At 35.5% G+C, this 18836-nt stretch overlaps 2 protein-coding genes across 4 annotated transcripts in view; both read right to left on the bottom strand.

Annotated features, from left to right (window-relative positions):
• osbpl3a (oxysterol binding protein-like 3a) overlaps positions 1 to 18836 on the bottom strand; it is a 104997-nt gene that overhangs the window by 35990 nt on the left and 50171 nt on the right.
• On the bottom strand, positions 545 to 18008 carry LOC148679794 (gasdermin-E-like). 3 transcript variants are annotated; one of them, XM_088651504.1, is made up of 10 exons: positions 17245 to 18008; positions 16371 to 17012; positions 15053 to 15245; positions 11851 to 12013; positions 11641 to 11761; positions 9508 to 9636; positions 9240 to 9367; positions 2856 to 3174; positions 2700 to 2773; positions 545 to 2593 (listed from the first exon to the last, which is right to left on the bottom strand). In XM_088651504.1, exons 2-10 carry the CDS (start codon positions 16612 to 16614, stop codon positions 2369 to 2371), a joined length of 1596 nt encoding a protein of 531 aa, XP_088507630.1. In that variant the 5' UTR covers positions 16615 to 17012; positions 17245 to 18008; the 3' UTR covers positions 545 to 2368. The 3 variants fall into 3 exon arrangements, with proteins under 3 accessions (XP_088507630.1, XP_088507631.1, XP_088507632.1); XM_088651505.1 differs by having other exon boundaries at positions 16371 to 16587; positions 17861 to 18008; XM_088651506.1 differs by having other exon boundaries at positions 16371 to 16584; positions 17861 to 18008.

The raw sequence follows: 18836 nt of genomic DNA, 5'->3' as shown, positions 1-18836 counted from the left end.
TTTTAAATCAAAAAGTCAGACAAAGAAACAATTACCTTTTTACATACCACAAACACAAAAGAATATATGTATTTAAATAACAACTAAGAAAACAGACACACTGTCTGTAAAATTCCACAACGCAAAAACAAACAAGTTTCCCAACACACAGAAGTCAATTTGAACTCAATAGCCCATTAAACTCCTTTTTATAACCAACCAGATTAACACCCACAACGTATGACCACAACAATCACGAGTCTGAAGCAGGGGAGAAATTAACCTCTCCGTGGTCTGAGACGCACTGCTCTTTTGTGGCAGCGCATTACTGCAGCACGCTCCAATGATGAGCACCACCTGGGCCCAATCAGCTCTACCTAGTGAGCAGGCAGAGACACACAGTGAAAGTAAAAGAGAAAATACACAACATAACCACTCCCAATGGGCAGTAAACACATAAATAAACAACAATAATAATAATAGATACATCCAAAGGATGTAACACCTATATATATCCTTATTATATCCTATATATATCCTGAATATTTTAATTATTTTTCAAATGTAAAGATATTAGCGTATTGCTCTACATCTTGTGTGTATTAAGCAGTGTGTAAGCAAAGCGCACTCTGCGCCAGACTTTAGACCACCTTTGTTTTGGTCTAAAGAACAGACTATTACAGTTTCTCCAAATAGCAACGCGCCAAAACACGCCTGCTTTTTTTAGAACAGAACGACTATGGGCGCACATATGAGCGCAAATGCATTTGCTATTTAAACAGCTTGGCGCAAAATGTCAAAACGATTCTTGCGCCGAACTGAAACTAGCAAATAACAATTGCGTCGCTCCTTGCGCCACATTGCGCCGGGTGTATGATAGGGCCCCAAGTGTGCTATTTGCATTTGGAATCTGCTAGTGTCAACTCTCAAGATGAGATCCAAAGAACTGTCACTATCAGTCAAGCAAGCCATCGTTAGACTGTAATAACATAACAAACTGATCAGAGAGATGGCAAAAACATTAGGCGTGGCCAAAACAACTGTTGAGGACATTCTTAAAAAGAAAGAACTCACCAGTGAGCTCAGCAACACCAAAAAAACCCCAGAGGACCACTGAAACAGCTGTGGTGGACGACCAAAGATTTTTTTCCCTGATGATGAAAACACCCTTCACAACAATTGGCCTGATCAAGAACACTCTCCAGAAGGTAGGTGAATGTCTGTCAAAGTCAACAATCTAGAGAAGACTATACCAGAGTAAATTCAGAGGGTTCACCACAAGATGTAAACCATTGGTGAGCCCAAAAACAGAAAGGCCAGATTAGAGTTCTAAAAAAGCCTTCACAGTGCTGGAACAACATTCTATGGACAGATAATATCAAGATCCACTTGTACCCGAGTGATGGGAAGAGAAGAGTATGGAGAAGGAAAGGAACTTCTCATGATCCTAAGCAGTGAAGCATGGTGGTGGTAGTGTCATGGCGTGGGCATGTATGGCTGTTAATGGAACTGGTTCTCTTGTATTTATTGATGTTGTGACTGCTGACAAAAGCAGCAGGATGAATTCTGAAGTGTTTCAGGCAATATTTTCTGCTCATGTTCAGCGAAATACTTCAGAACTCATTGGTCAGCGCTTGACAGTGCAGATGGAGAATGACCCAAAGCATACTGTAAAGCAACCAAAGAGTTTTTAAGGGAAAGAAGTGAAATGTTATGCCATGACCAAGTCAATCACCTGACCTGAATCTGATTAAGCATGCATTTCAATAGCTAAAGACAAAACTGAAGTAAAAATGCCCCAAGAACAACCAGGAACTAGAGACTGCTGCAATGGAGGCCTGGCAGAGCACCACCCGTTATAAAACCCAGCGTCTGGTGATGTATATAAGTTCCAGACTTCAGGCTGTAATTGAATCCAATGGATTTGCAACCAAGTATTAAAAAGTGAAAGTCTGATTTATGATTATTATTCTGTCCAATTACTTTTGGACCCTTAACAAGTGGGAGGCACATATGCAAACGGTTGTAATTCCTACAGCGTTCACCTGATTTGGATGTAAATACTCAAATTAGAGCTGACAATCTGCAGTTAAAGCACATGTTGTTCTTTTATTTCAAATCCATTGTGTTGACATATAGAGCCAAAAATGATAGAATTGTGTCAATGTCCAAATATTTCTGGACCTAATTGTATATGCTGGTGAAATAAAGTATATAAATTTCAGCATAAATATGATTAAAAATGTAGCTTGTTTAATATATCTCAGCTTTTGAATAACTTTTATGCATGTAGCTTTCAAACTGAATTATGTACTATATGCACTTCTTAGGTTATTAGGAAAACTCTGGAGCATCCCAATTTATGCCATCTGTAAAAGTACTGCCGCTCTCACACGGCACTAAGAGATGCAAGGCCATGAATGGCAATGCAGAGTACAAGAGGAAGGAATCCCACACTACATGTCACTTCTGAGGTCAGCGAGTCATTCTCTTTCTTTAGAAAAACATTGCAAGACTTAAAAAGTTCTTCCTTTCTGTGGAATTCATCCTCATTTTGCAGGGAAACAGGAACTGTGTTCTTGCAGAGTGGCATGATGGAAGTCAGATGAATGACCTAGGTGTACAGAAAATAATTCCAATCTTATAATAATTTTTCCCTTCATTCTCTGTGAGTCTGAAAAACAATTACAACAAACGTAAACAACGAGACTCATACTCACTAAATCCTGTAGACTGCTGAGATGTTCAGAAGTGCAGAAGGGTTCTAGCAATTTTAGTCCTGCATCTGTCAGTTCTGAATTGAAATACAAAGAGAATTAAGTAAATTAAGAGTTTATGTACATGAGAAAAATGTCTCTAAATGAACGCATACTAACCCTCAAGAGCGCAGAGCAGCATTTGCATGGCATACATAAGCTCCATACTTGGCTTGCTTGCTGCTTTTGAACATCCATTCTGATTGGATTTAGCAGAGTGACCACCATTCTGATCAGACGCCATGACAGGATGGCTGTGATTGGCTGTTGATTTCTGACATCCATTAGTAATGGACAATGATGTCGATGTGGGATGTTGATTATTTTCATGCGATTCCCACTTAAGTAAGTGCAAAAATTCACGAATAATCTGGCTCTGTTTTTCAGACAGCTCTTTGGTTAAGAAACATGGAGCTTCGTCACTGCTCAGGGTTTCGAGCTGAAAGACAAATGCAATGAGATCAGATACATTTATTAAAAGAAAAAATCATCTATAGATCTTTTTCTTCGTTGCTGCATGGAGGCCGCCCAAAGACTATAGAATACACAAGAGATGTCACACATAAACATTTGAATGGGGAAAAGTATAACTGTCAATATGGCGAATGAATCCCCACCTTCTAGTACAAGAGCCAATCAGCAATCTGATATATGGTTAAAAAAAAAAAAAGCCTGCCTTCTAGTACAGTTGCCAATCAGTAATTGATATAGAATGACAATTCTCCGGGGGAGGGGCTCGTACCAGATGTGAGTTTTTGCTGATTTTGTGTGATACAAATATTTAGAAATTAAACTAATTAGACAGTTGTTGTTTAATTGTATTGGTTATTTGTAATATGAAATGTAATCGTAAACTTGGCAAGTAGTTTTGGAGAATTTGATGTTTCCCCATTCAAACAGAATGCCTGAGCATACTGCCAGAGAGACGTTTCAAAGATGGCGTGATGGAGTGAAATAACTTGCTTTAAAGGGACTTTGGGCCACCATAGTGACCAGCGTTTTTCGGTAGGGTGCTGAAATTTTCCATTTACAGCGTATACAACTGGTTAATCTTGATCAGAAAATGGTTGTCAATACCTCTTTGAGTGGAGTGTTTTTTGTGGTTCACAACGTTGATTTTGAAAAGTGTGTGTTAAGCCGGTATACTTCAGATGCAATTCAAGCGCGAGAGAAAAACATTCTCCTAATTCAGTTTCCACTGTCGGATCAGATGCTGACATACAGCACCAGTGTCCCCGACCTGTCAGCTGTTATACTGTGCTCAGCAGCTCTTCTATGCACACAAACAGGCAATAGATCACTGCATTATAGAGCAAACCATATTACTGGCATGAAACTTTACAGGTATGTAACGAAGCCGTGTAATTTCCAAAAAATAAAAGTACAGTAATGATACTCTGTTGGCTGATTTGCATGTTGATTCTATTCGGGAGCCATTTATGTTTCATTTAGTTTTTTTTTTTTGTAGCATGTAGTATTTACTACAGTATTAGTTTTTCTGTCATTTCAAAGTGCCACTTTATTTTCACTTTGTGCCAGTCTTTCAATCAATGTGTTAGTGAGACAGCACGTGTGTGTGTCAAACATTTTGGTCAATTAATGCTCCGTTTAAATGACACAAGATGCAATCTAATGGTAAGGGTAATGGCTTGGAAATGTTGCTTTTATTCCTATCCTGATAATGTCTGAGGTTCAGGCACACTCTCACAGTTCAAAACTAGATTAAAGACCTATCTTTTTTGTAAAGCATACACTCAGTGCATCACATAGCAGTAGGATGCATGAATGTGCTTCAAGCATCTTTTTATATATACACTATGAAAAACAACGCCGCTAATTATTCTCTTTATTCCCTATTTCCAACTGAGCATACTCATCCCGAGGCCCCCAGAGACTATGCAGCGCCACTGATGTGATCCAAGACCCTCAATATGGACTCTCAGTATTGAATATTAAACCACACTGAACTGAGCTAAGCTAAACTGAACTTAAACTCTGAAAAGTGAACTCAAACTCTTTCAATTTACAATAATATTCTATGTGTAGCTGCTTTGACACGATCTACAGTACATTGTAAAAGCGCTATACAAATGTGAACTGAATTGAATATAAGATCGTATTATTGAAATTATCAGTCCAGGAGGTGATCCACAGCAGTATTACTTCAAAGACGTTAAACGCAAGTAAAATAGATTAAGACTACAGTTTCAAAGCTGTTTGAATGTGACTCCTCATATGCATCAAGCTGTCGACCGGATATTCTAAGCACCCTTCTTACTAATGGGCAATTTTGCATTCCAGGAAAAATGTCTATACAATGGACTTTCTCTACTCTTGAAGTGTAAATGTGGCAGTAACTTGGAAAGTGCTGAATTGCTTCTTTGCACATTCTGAGGAACACAAGTTGAGCACATGCAAGCAAAACCAGCTGTTACCGAGTTTGAAGAAGAATCAAGCCTCATTTCTAGAATTGTGTAATGGGCAAGTGATAGGCAAGGAAAGTTTATTCATATAGCACATTTTATACACGATGGTAATTCAAAGTGCTTTCCATAAACAAGAATAAAAGAAACAAGTATAGGAAATAAAAATAACAAAGAATAAAAATAAAAACTGTGTTAAAAGGGTTTTAAAGGGCAACTATGATTGTAAGCTGTTTGGACAGAACTGTGTGTAGGTATAATGTGTTCACAATCATATTGGGGTGATATAAAGACAAGAAGTCTCCTTTTTTATTTACTGATGTTGAAATGGGATCCAAATCTTTCCCATTTTGAGGCCCACCACAACGTGATGTAGGAGTGTGGTTTCCCCGCCCACCAATTTGATTGACAGCCACATATAAACATGTCTCCATAGTAAAGCATATAATCATATCAACAATACAGGACGTGCGCAAAGTAACTAAGATTAAAATATCTGTTCAGCTTTTTGTGATCATCAACCATCATCAAATGTGATCAAGAATGAGTTTAAAACGTTTTTAAAACAATGTATGTTTGTAATGAGTAACAGTGATTCACCATAGCCGCATGTCAGTACAATTATAAAAGAAGATGCTTTAATCACAGATTGTGGACATTAAATCAGGTTTATTTTGCACATTAACATAATGGACATCCAAACAGCAGTGGATATTATTGCGTATCCTGACACAATTGCCGTGCAAAAAGAGTGCAAATTTAAACGTGCACGCTGTGTTGTGTGTGCAAGAAATTTGTAATGACATTGTGTGTCTCGTTGCAAAAAGGCTTGAATTAACTCCACAACAAATACATCAAATAATCATTGGGAAAGTTCTTACTGTAGTATTTCTCACAAACATTCCATGAGATCTGCTTCCTTCATGTCTGTCACTGTGCTGTTTATCTGACGCAGCCGGAAATTGAGGCAGACTCTGATACTGTGTTCATATCGGACGCGGTACGGATAAATCGCCATATTCGCGCATAAATAGAAGCATGAACATTTTGAGTATTCAATTCATTTGCGCATCAAATTCACTTCACAACAGACAGGACTTCGTGTCATGGGTGGGGCTTCTGTCTGCCCAGTGACTCTAGCTACGTTGCTAAAGGGCTAACATGAATTTTATTGAGAGAATAGCTGTGCTTTATGTGCTTTAGAAAGGCTGCAAAACAGCTTTGATTTGTTTGGAGCCGTGCCTGAGTCCCACAGATTCATTCTGAAATGCACCCAACTATGTAAGTTCATCAACTCCTGAAACTATACCTGCATGATGGAGGCTTTCAGTTGTGCACCAACTGAGCCAAGCCCAGTTTGATGAACTGTTGTCTGGTATCGGCAGAAGGATTTTCCCCTGGGATACCAACAACAGGCACTACGTTATAATCACTCCCCTACAAGAGAAAGCTCCTGATTGGTTAATGCAGCACGAATGTTCGCTGAAGTTCAGATTTTCTAACTCAAGTCAATCGCACAAAATACTCAACTCGAGCCGCTTCATTCGAGCGAATGTTGTCATTCGCACCGCCTCATTCGCGTGTATTGCGCCACAGGATGTCTATTTTTGTCTTTGCATTGGCTTAACATGTAAATCCCTTGCCCTTGGCGCTTCTTCTGTGTCTGGTGTGAATGCAGCATTATACACACGTGGGAACAGTAGGCGGGGAGAACTAGCATTAAAGGCACAGGCAAAAAAAAAAAAACAGCTACATTGTGTTCAGAGCAGAAAATTCTAATATTTTGAAAGAACAAATAATAATCTGATGTGTGTTTTGAGATGAAACTTTACAGACACACTCTGGAGACACAAAAGACTCAAATTAATTTTGTGCATATGCTAAATGACAATGGTTTTGTCTACCCACATGAATTCCTAAACTTTTGGTCTACATGGTCTGAAGATGATCTGAGTTTGGTGAAGATTGGACCAACGGTCTAGGAGGAGTTAAAAAAGAATGGTTTGAACAAAATCAAAATGGCAGACAGTATGGCAGATTATGACATAAATGGTATCTGTGTTGTTGGCATGACCCAAGAAATAATTTGATCCCAATTTCATCAAAAAAGTATACAGGGAAATTAGTTAGTAAGTTATTATCAAATTTGTATATTTCATTAATAATGGCTAATGAAGGTCTTATAACTCTTGACCCATATGTGGCGCTGTCACCAATTTTTTTTTATGTGTTGTCAGTGAGTGGCAACAGTGACAAACCTCAAATTTGGTGTCATTATCTTTAACTATCACAGAGATACAGCCTCAAATGTAGTTTGGCATTATACCATCACATGTGTTGGTGCAGGAAACAAAAATTGTTACACCTATCAACACAACTTCTATAATTTTTTGCCAGCATGGTGATGCTGAAGATTAAAAAAAAAAAAAAAAAAGTCAAAATTGGTGCAAATCAGTCAGACGATGTAGGAGGAGTCCAAAAAAGTATGTTTTTGACTTAAGGCTGGATAGTGAACAGAAAGTTCAGTTAATTAAAGCATAATTGGTATCAATATTCTCATCACAACCAAATAAATGTATCAAGACAAATTTCATAACAACAGGCAGAATTAGTCAAAAGTTATTCGCATTTTTAGAAATATAGAAATATTTAGAATACAAACCAAGTATCAACTTTCATAACTAATCACCAATGTGTCCGTAAAATATAGCAATTTTTGACATTATTCAAAATAGCCAATGGCCAAAATGGCTGACCTGGGAAAATTATTCAACATCATGCTCTGCTGGATGTGAGAAGACTAATTTTATGAATTTTTGACAAAGGGTTGAGAAGTTATAAGTAAAAAAAAGCAATTTTTTTGAATCTCTAAACCACTAGGGGGAAGTGCGCTGAAACGCTGCAGCTCACTTCAGACCATGGTTGTGACACACACCAAGTAAATACGTCAATGGGTTACGGAGATAAAATCTGAAGCCAAATTTTGCAAGCTTTACATTAAATTTGTTTGCAAGTTAATCGAAAATGGTTTGTTTAATCAACTTGAATTCCAGAATTTTTTGTCAGCTGACTGTATTTTGCACTGTCATTTTACTTGCACTGTCTGTATTTTGTACTGTCTGGAGCCAGCACCTAAGCTTTTCACTCATCATAGCACACGTGCTGCTGATGATGTGACAATAAAAGCGATTTGATTTTGATTTTGTAGATCATGTGATTCAGTTTTGATGAAAATTGGATAAACGGATGAATTAGTTCAAAAGAGTTTTGCAAAAAATGTGAAGTAGCGAAAAATTGTCATGATGGAAAATGATGTCATAGGGTGCGTTTGAATCGGCTTGAGACAAGGAATCAGAGGAAAGACTTTTGATTGTAGCCCATTCCTTTCGAAAGTGATAAAGATAAACACAAGTGAAGATTTTGATAAGTGGTGGCACTAGAGAGTCTGAGTGAGAAAGTCCAAATTTGTTGTAATTGAAGATCAGACTGTTCTCTATCAGTGTGCCAAAGTTTGCGCAAATGCCGCAAATGGTTCATAGGAATGCCATAGACACCCAGAGCAGAAGCAGAAGAATAATAAGAACCAGAGCCTTCTGTGCTTGGCCCCAATAAGTAGTCCTACCTACAGTACTTGTCCATTGCTATTGCACATGCTAGTTTGTAGCAAACATAATGCTCAATGCTGTTAAAAACATGTATTGCAATTTGTTTAACATTTTAACCGATGAATCGTATATTGTATATTTTAATTGACTTTCGACCTGATCATATGAATTATTACCTATCTCTAGTCACAAATGAAGGGTGTTGTTATGCATAAAGCATGGTGAAGAAACACTGTATTCATTATAGAGTGCAGTCTCTAATATTTTTGTTTATATAATTTACTGTAAACTTGTGATCTATGTAATAAAAATAATCACCCATTTATGCAATTTTACAATATCCCTGATAGCACTGATAGCTCCAAATAGACCTTCATATGTTGTCATCTTGAAATTATGTATGTTACGACATGACGGTAACTAAGTATTAGTACAGGATTTAGCAGACGTTCCTTTTTAAATACAGCATTACTCACTGTGTCCACCAAAGCTGACAAGATAGTTCGGTCCAGCATAATCTTCCTCAACAGGACCAAGATGGAGAAACGGAGTTCAACAGACAGGTCTGCCAGTGCACAAAAGCATGTCTGTACATCTGCAAGTGCTGCAAATAGACCACAAATTATTCTCATTAATTCAGAATATCTTAATAAAGACTAACTTGCAAAAGGGAAACAGAAAAAGTTGACTCCCACTTCTGCTTCCTCACACGATGATGCAAGACAAAGAAGAACTGAAACAAACCTTTCTTCTGGGTATGAAGTGGGAAACCTTCCTGCATCAGTGGAAACTGTCCATCCACTTCAGAGGGAACAGGAGAGGGAATCTCAGACGTCTCATCAGTGCCTAATCCTCTTGGGAAAAGGCACAACTCTAAACTCACACAAAATTCAAATAAAAAAAGATATGTTTTGTCATTATTTATTTATTTATTCATTTATTTATTTATTTATTTGTGTGATTGTTTCTTTTCAGTAAATGACGTTTAGTAAGAATAGCAAATGTTTTTATCTGCTGTGACAGAAAATTAGGGTTATTTTTATTTTATCTCTTCTGAAGTTTAATCACTGGCATTGTGATTTTCTCTCTATTTTTCATTTATTTAAAGCAACTGCCATTTTATGCTGTAAATGAAAACATTTTTATTTAGAATTTAGAAAAACCATGTCATAAGTAGTTTGCGGAACAAAATTACATTTTACTCAAACACATAACTATAAACTGCAAATCCTGACAGTTTCATTTTTTATTGTAATCTTTCCCATTTCCACAAACAAATAAAGCAGCAAAAACAGTTTCAGCATTATAACTACAAATGTTAATATAAATAATATAAATAGAAAATATTGAGCACCAATTTATTAGGGATGAAAATTTTGGCTGGAAACTGAAAATGCCATTTTCGACTAATATTATTTGGCGACAAAAATACAAGCCAAAAAACAAACAAACAAAAAAAAAAGAGGCTGCGCTTGAGTCAGTGCTTCAGTGTTCAGCACACAGGTTTCATTCTCCCTCCAGCCATTGTTACCTTGTGGTGTGAAGCAGCTTTCAACTATGCAGAAAGCACTGCGCTATAAAACCCATTAATTCCGATGGCTTTTTCATTCAAGCGCTGTTTGTTGCTGCTCTATCCGAAGTAAGAGCAATTAAACACACTAGCTATGTTTCCATCCAAAAATGCTAATTAAATTTTTTGCGCAAAACAGGAATATTGCATAAAAGAAATGCAAATAAAGCAGAATTTCCATCCAACCAGTAAAAGAGAACAAAATCGTCACTTCCTGATTAACTGGCGGCAAATATGAACAGTATGTTTTGCTGCGAGAATCTTCTCTTTATTTATTAAATGATTTACATTTCAGCAGACAAATACCGACAAGCTATGAACATGTGGTGGCATTTGAAGCCCTGAGACGCAGAGTGCAAACGTTCTTGACAGTTCTGGAGGGAATTAGTAATATAATAAAACTAATACTCCAATGGTCAATGTCTTTTAGAATGACCAAAACAACATTTCAGATGTTTTACAATGTGCTCAGTCTGCTGGTTTGTCCTTTCACAGTCACCTATATATTTAGAATCACATGATAAAACAAAATCACATTACTTTTTTATGCACATACTGGAATTTGTTAGGTAAAAGTGTTTCCATTACAGTTTATGCGCATCTTTACTTATCAAATAAAAAGTTTATCTTAATCAATTATCCAGATAAAACATTATTATTATTTATTAATATAATTATTAATCATTATTTTTAAAATTCATGTGCATCTTGGTGATTCTATCAACCAATGTTTTTATGCGCATCTCCAGAATGGATGGAAGGAAACATAGCTACTGTCTGCAATTTTTCAAATGTGCAGTTAGTTAAAGCTCAATAATCCACTTTTTGGATATTCACTCAAGTACATGTATTACTATGTATGAACTGCACATGCTCACAGGTACAGCAAAGTCCACTCAAATACTGCACTGACAGACAGACGGTATTTTTTAGTATACTTGTTCCTGCTGCTTGCAATAGTGCTAATGTGCTGTTATGGAAACGCTGGTAAAGTGATGCCATTTAGTAAAATTTTTCTTTCTATAAAACGTGGCTTGTGTTTTTTTTTTTTTATTAATAATTTTATTAGTAATTGAGAAATTTAATTGATTTTAAAAAATGAATTTATATAATTTTATAAAATAATAAATAATTATAGCAAAACAGTTTTGGTTTTTCAGCCAAATACTCTTCAAAGCATCTCTACAAATTAGCATAAACATACATTTTCAAAAATCTATAAAATCAAATTTTATATTAACTGATACATTATAATAAATAAAGTAAATTGTAGTGTTCTTCAACCACATGGAGGAAATGTTACTGACCGAAACAACCTTCTGTATCGATGCTTATTTCCATTACACTGTAGGCCAACACAGTGTCCGGTGGGATGTCTAATTTAGTTTCAGAACCATGGTGTTGTTTACCACTGCCTTCAATGGACATCTGAAACACCACAATAACACAAGGATATTTATTAATGCAATAATCGAATCCCATTCAGATGAAAAGAGCTGAGCACGTTTTTTGCAAACCTTATTCCAAAACACTGTAAACACAGTTTGGCATCCGCTTTTCTCCTCTTCGTTCCAAATAATTTTGCAGTTACAGGTGGTGAAGATTCGCTCTTTAAGGATGGCAAAGGTCTTGTTCTTATTTTTGGACTGCTTGATCAAAGAGTGTTTTAGGTCCAGTTTTCTGCAGGGGTCAAAAAGAATAATATTAAATTAAATTAAATTAAATTAAATTAAATTAAATTAAATTAAATTAAATTAAACTTCATATAAATATAAATTTATATGCAAATACAGTTAGGTTCATAAATACTTGGACATTGACACAATTCTAACATTTTTGGCTTTATACACTAAAACAATTGATTTACATCCAAAATCAGGTGAACGCTGTAGAAATTACAACAGTTTGCATATGTGCCTCCCACTTGTTAAGGGTCCAAAAGTAATTGGACAATTGGCTTCTAAATTGTTCCGTGGCCAAGTGAGCCAATAAATGAGGTCCAGTGTTCATTTTAAGTGTACTACTTGCATTTGGAATCTGTTACTGTCAACCCAAAATGAGATCCACAGAACTGTCACTATCAGTCAAGCAAGCCATTATTAGGCTGAAAAAACAAAACAATCCTACCAAAGAAATAACAAAAACATAAATGTGGCCAAAACAACTGTTTAAAACATTCTTAAAAAGAAAGAACGCACTGGTGAGCTCAGCAATACCAAAAGACCCAGAAGACCACTGAAACAACTGTGGTGGACGACAAAAGAATTATTTTCTTGGTGAATATAAACACCCTTGACAACAGTTGACCAGATTACTCTCCAGGAGGTAGGTGAATGTTTGTCAAAATCAACAATCAAGAGATAACTTCACCAGAGTAAATCCAGAGGGTTCACCACAAGATGTAAACTATTGGTGAGCCCAAAAACAGGAAGGCCAGATTATATATCTAAAAAAGCCTTCACAGTACTGGAACAACATCCTATAGACAGATGAGATCAAGATCCACTTGTACCCAAGTGATTGAAGAGTATGGAGATGAGGGAAGAGACGAGTATGGAGAAGGAAAGGAACTGCTCATGATCCTAAGCAGTGAAGCATGGTGGTGGTAGTGTCAAGGCGTGGTCATGTGTGGCTGTGAGTGGAACTGGCTCTCTTGTAGTTATTGATGTTGTGACTGCTGACAAAAGCAGCAGGATGAATTCTGAAGTGTTTGAGGCAATATTTTCTCATATTAAGCCAAATACTTCACAGTGCAGATGGAGAATGACCCAAAGCATACTTCAAAAGCAACCAAAGAGTTTTTGAAGGGAAAAAAGTTAAATGTTATGTAATGACCAAGTCAATCACCTGATTTGAATCTGATTAAGTTTGCATTTCACTTACTAAAGACAAAACTTAAAGGAAAATGCCCCAAGAACAAGCAGGAACTGACGACAGTTGAGGATTTGCTACCACGTATTAAAAAGTGAAAGTTTGATTTATGATTATTATTCTGTCCAAATAAATTTGGACACTTAACAAGTGGGAGACAAATAATGCCAACTGTTTCCTAGAGCATTCACCTAATTTGCATGTAAATACCCTCAAAATAAAGCTGACAGTCTTAAGTTAAAGCACATATTGTTTGTTTTTATTTTAAATCCATTGTCCAAAAAGTTAGAATTGTGTCAATGTCTAAATATTTATGGACCACCTAACTATATACCTTGTTGATGCTCCAACCTACTCAAGTTTTATAACAGTTTAAGTTGAAAAAAATATATATATTCAGGTAAATAGTTTTAAAATAATTTAGGGCTGCTATTTAACAGCTTATGGTGATAATAGAGTCAAAAATTAAAGTAAATTTTGCGTACCCTCAGGTCATTTAAGGTGTAGATGCTTTTTTTTTTTTTTTTACATCAGTACAGCACTAAACCATTTAGCTGAAACTTTGGTGATTCATAAAATGCATAAACCAGTACATGTGATGTATACTTTCATTAATGTGCTCAGCACTGTTTGCAAAAGCAGTGAAATAATGGTATAAATGTTTACTTTCTTTTACATTACTTTAAATGTATCATCAGGAGCCACAGCTACTCATTTTGGTTTGGCCTGTATGTTTTTTTTGTTTGTTTGTTTTTTGTTTTTATCAAAGCAATGTTTATATTATGAATCACCCAAGGACAACTAAACATATTTTTAATGTCACAAAAAAAAGCAAAGCAATAGTTCACCCAAAACTGCTAATTTCCTCGCCACTCACACTTGGGGGTTTCTAAACTTACATGAATGTCTTTCTCCTGATGAACACAAGACAAGATATTCTGAAGAATGTTGGGCCAAAGCAGCCATTGACATTCATAGTAGAAAAAAATACTGTTTTTTTTTTTTTTTTTTTGCAACATTCTTCCTTTGTGTTCAACAGAAACAACAGGATTTACAATTTTTGTGTGACCCGAGGGTGAGTAGAGTAACAAGAATTTTTTTCACTTTAAATTTCGTCATCATATACGCACCCTCGTGTTGTTCTAAATCTTTTTTATTATCTAAGAAGATATTTAAATAATAAATAATAATAATTTGTTTTCTAATACCGTTTACAATAAATGGGCAGACATGGCTCAGCATACACGAGTACACCCCAACAAATCCCTCATTTAAATGAATATTTTCTATAGGAAGCGTTACAATATTATATTTGTGCAAATACATTAGTTTAGTCAGTACTGAAGCCAAATCTGGAGCTCATCTAACACAATAACTTACAATAATGATTCAAAAATTAGTAGTGCAAATGTATATGAAAAATATTAAATACATTTTCCAAAAATAGCCAAAATCTAGAGAAACAAAACAATATATACAATTTTGTTGAAATATTTTGCATGAATTTAAATGTATAAATTTTTTGTGTTGTGCGACTAAAATATTATTTTAATAAATATCTCTGTTTAATAAATCTGTTTTGTTCAAATGTACCCATATATATTACCCATATTCAACAAGAAATGGATAAAAATATCCATTTTCAAAATGGGGTGCACTCATTTATACTGAGGACTGTATATAAATTCATGAATTCAAATAATTTTTGGATGAACTTGGCCTTTAACAGATACTGTAACATAAGTTTAAAGTTTAAAATCTGAATAAAAAAAATTATCTTTTGATTTTCTCATTAGTTGCCAATTAATGTTTATTATTGTGGGTTAACATATCATAGTGTTTTCTAACCTTCCTCTAGTGTCGTTCAGAAGTTTTGGAATATCCAAATATTCCTTCTGGAGTGTCCCAAGATATAAATTAAGTTTTGAGATGCTTCGTCCATTCAAATTTAAGGTAACATCAGGACCGCCCACATCTACAGATCCATCAAGTACATTTCCGATTGTTTCCATGTACTTTACAAACTCTTCCTTCTTATACTCTGATGTAAACAAAGGGAAAAAGAGAGAGATTCATTTCAGCATGGACAGAAGCATGATAATATCATTTAGGCATATTTTGCCCCGAACAAAGTTGCCTCATTATGCTATTTTGAAAGGACTCCTACAGCACATTTACATAAAAAAAAAGAACATAACCATGAATTTACTCATAATATACACCCCCTTTCCTGACTTATTCCAAACTAGAGGTGTGAAAACACTCTGCTGAAACAGGGTGGTTTCATAGCCCTTTAAGGACACAATTTGTAAAGCAAAGCAACATTCTCAACTTGGGGTTTCGAGAAAAAAAATTGCCTATGGTTGATGAAAGATTGTTGTCTGAAAAGTCACAGGCTGTTAACTGCTGCAGAGAAATTGGTTAAAGAGCTTCTAAAAATAGGTGTATTCAAGGATAAATTAGTTCGAGTATTAAGTATAATAAGTTTAATGAGTATTATAAGTATTATTATAGTGTTATGTTGATTAAGATATATATCCAGGATGTATTTTGTTTATTAAATCAAATGAGTGTAATGTTTTTAAGAAATAAATATATCTTAAAAGTAGTAAAGCAACAGGATTATATAATATTCCAGCGCAGTTTCACAAAGACTTAGTTAAATGCTCCATTGAAAGATTTGTTTTAGAACATTACAATAGTCCAAGTGTGAGGAGATAAAGGCATGGACAAATATCTCCATCTCTTCCTTTGAAACAATATTTCTGATTTTTGCAATGTTCATCAGATGGAGAACGCATGCACTTAAGATGGCTATTGAAACAGAGCTTTATCAATAATGAAGCCCAGATTTCTAATGTCACAACAACTTGAAGAAGACAAGCCCAACAAAAATTGTCAAATCATTGTGGCGATGCTAACAAAAATTAACAAAAACCAAACAATCAATACAATATCTGATTGTCAGCACAAGTGACGTCTCTTAATCATAATCATACAAGAAAAGGAGTATTGATTTAACTTTTACTATACAAGGTCAAGCATGCATCCACATCCGTTGGAAATTAATGCAAAGTGGATTTACTTTCACATCACAGAGACAGCGTCTTCTCCACATAACCCAGACGCAGTGTTAGAGTGTGACTGCATGAAAAACGCACTTTACCTGGTTTAAGCTGTGTTTTTTTCTCCTTCAGCAGGTTATTGAGTGTAAATTCTGTTGGTCTGTATTTGATTCGCTGCCAAAACCAACGTTTCTTGCTTTTTAGTACCACTGCAAGCAGCTGGAGGTTTTTTGAGTCATTGAGGCTGGATGCTGGAATCAGAACACCTGAAGGATCTATGTGTCGGACAAACTTCTTTGTTGCTATTTCAAACATCTTCTGCACAACCACATAAAAAGACAGCATTATATCACAGTGGCAAATTGATCAACATCTTTATGTATTCACTTTTGCAAGCAGTGTTCTCAGTTATGTAGTGAATTGCTAAATCTTTTTTTTCCACAGTGATTGCCAAATATGTTCATTTAGATTGACCATCCTCTATTTGATGTAACTGAACATTTATCATTAAATATGAAAATAAACACCATATTTCAGTACTGCCCGTGATACACCAAATTTAGGTTATTTTAACATAAACTGTGCATAAAAATATTTTGAAAGATGCCAAAAACATGACAGTACCAAAAGGGGAAATAAATAACAGATAATGAACAGCCGAACATGAAGCGCAAGGATTAGCTGAGATTAGCAAAAAGTAAAACAAATCAAACCTAACAACGAATCAAGATGTCAGTGAAGAGCTAAAAATAGAATTCAACGGCGTCTGTGTACCACCGGTCCGGATTCATAATGCAAACAGAATACAATAACATAAATCCTTTAGGGGAGAAAATAGGGGAAAGTTTAAAAAGGGGGATTCCCGTCAATGTAACGTCCCTAACAACGACCTGGTAAACTTATAGTGAGTGACAGTTGTGTTTAATAAATAGCATTATTGAATGGTGAACAACAGATGTCAAACAACTGAAACACCTTATTTCAGGATTATCTCAAACTATATTGATATTCTGGCATATTTACCTATCTTCATGTCATTTCAAACACCTATAATTTTTTCCACAACGCATAGTTTAAACAATAAAATAGCCTATCTATTTTTGAGCATTAAAGAGAAAGTTCACCCAAAAATTATATTCACCCTTGACTAATTTCAATGCAGTTTGAGTTTTTTTTTCTCGTTCTGTTGAGCACAAAAGAAGATGTTTTGAAGTAGCCTATGTTGGAAACAAGTAAGCATGATTTTCCCTACTCTGGATGTCGATGGTTTACCATTCATCAAAATATCTATAACAGAACAACAACTAGTTGGAAAAAGTCAAGGGTGAGTAAAAAATGACCAACTTTCTATTTTTGGATGAACTGTCCGTTTAAATTATAATTTACATATAATAACTACAATAATTATGATTACATAATATAAGACTGACATCTTCCCAGCTTTGCTTAACAATAACTGAAACAAAACGAGGATGATTAAATGAAAACAGAACTTTACTTCTGAGGTGCAATAAGAGTATATTGACGCAGATAAATGGACGATGTTTTCCAGAAGCACTAACAGTATGTTTACATAACGTTAGTAGCCTACCTTCTGCTTTTGGCCAGAAATTCTGTCTTCGGTGTCGCGCTGTAGAACCGCAGCCAAAATAAGAGAAACAGCGGTGGATTATGAAGAAACGCTTCAATATAGTCTTAACTACAGCTCCTCACAGTACCCCGCCTGTCACTAAAGTGCTAAAACGCAGCACGTTCACTCACACTTGAACGTCTACTTGATTCCTGAAAAAGTCCCCTTAACGTGACGTGAGGGTATAGCCTAGTCACTGAACTGACTGACAGGAGGAAGCGCTACTCAACTTCGGGACATTCTAAAAGGTTAAACGTGAAAACGATTAACGTGGCTTAGTGTAATCACCAACAAGAGAAACCCACATTTCCGTCAAACGTTACTTGTAATTGACATTAACTGTAAAAAGAACAATTCCTAATTCCATAGACAAAGTAAACAATATATCACGTTAAGCGTTTCTCCTCCGCAGTCCATTAAACTTAAAAAGGCTTAACGTGGCTTATGTAGGCTACCTTAAAAACAAGTTTTTATCCCATTGAAGTCCAAGTTTAATGTGGTTTATTATTAGTTAAAAAAACATTGACCGCTTGGTTAGCAGGTTTATGTTTTCGACAATGTAAGATAATTTAAAGAGATTGATCAGAGGTGATTTCATTTGTAGTCTGCATGTGTAAATGAACAGCTTTGGTTATCATAATACTAACCTTTATTGTGCAGTATATGGCACAGCGGAAGGGAAGTAAAACTGCCCGCAACTGAACACAAGCATATGCTTTCACTATTGTAGTGCATGTGGTCGTCGTGTAGGGGACTAACTTTTTTGTTGGTATTCTTGTGAGATGTGATAGACTGGACTTTCAAGCATCGTTTTCTCCTAACTAACCAACATATTTCTTATTTTATTTCACCCCTTTGGAGAGAAAAATAAATAAATAAATGCAATCAGGTATGTAATTTGAAAAAATAAGTAAATAAATAAATCAATGGGTGGGAG

Source organism: Danio rerio, chromosome 19, assembly GCF_052040795.2.
Source record: "Danio rerio strain M-AB ecotype USA chromosome 19, GRCz13ab, whole genome shotgun sequence".
Lineage (NCBI taxonomy): Eukaryota > Metazoa > Chordata > Actinopteri > Cypriniformes > Danionidae > Danio > Danio rerio.
The sequence above is the reverse complement of the archived record's forward strand: the minus strand, read 5'-3'. Positions and strand labels throughout refer to the sequence as shown.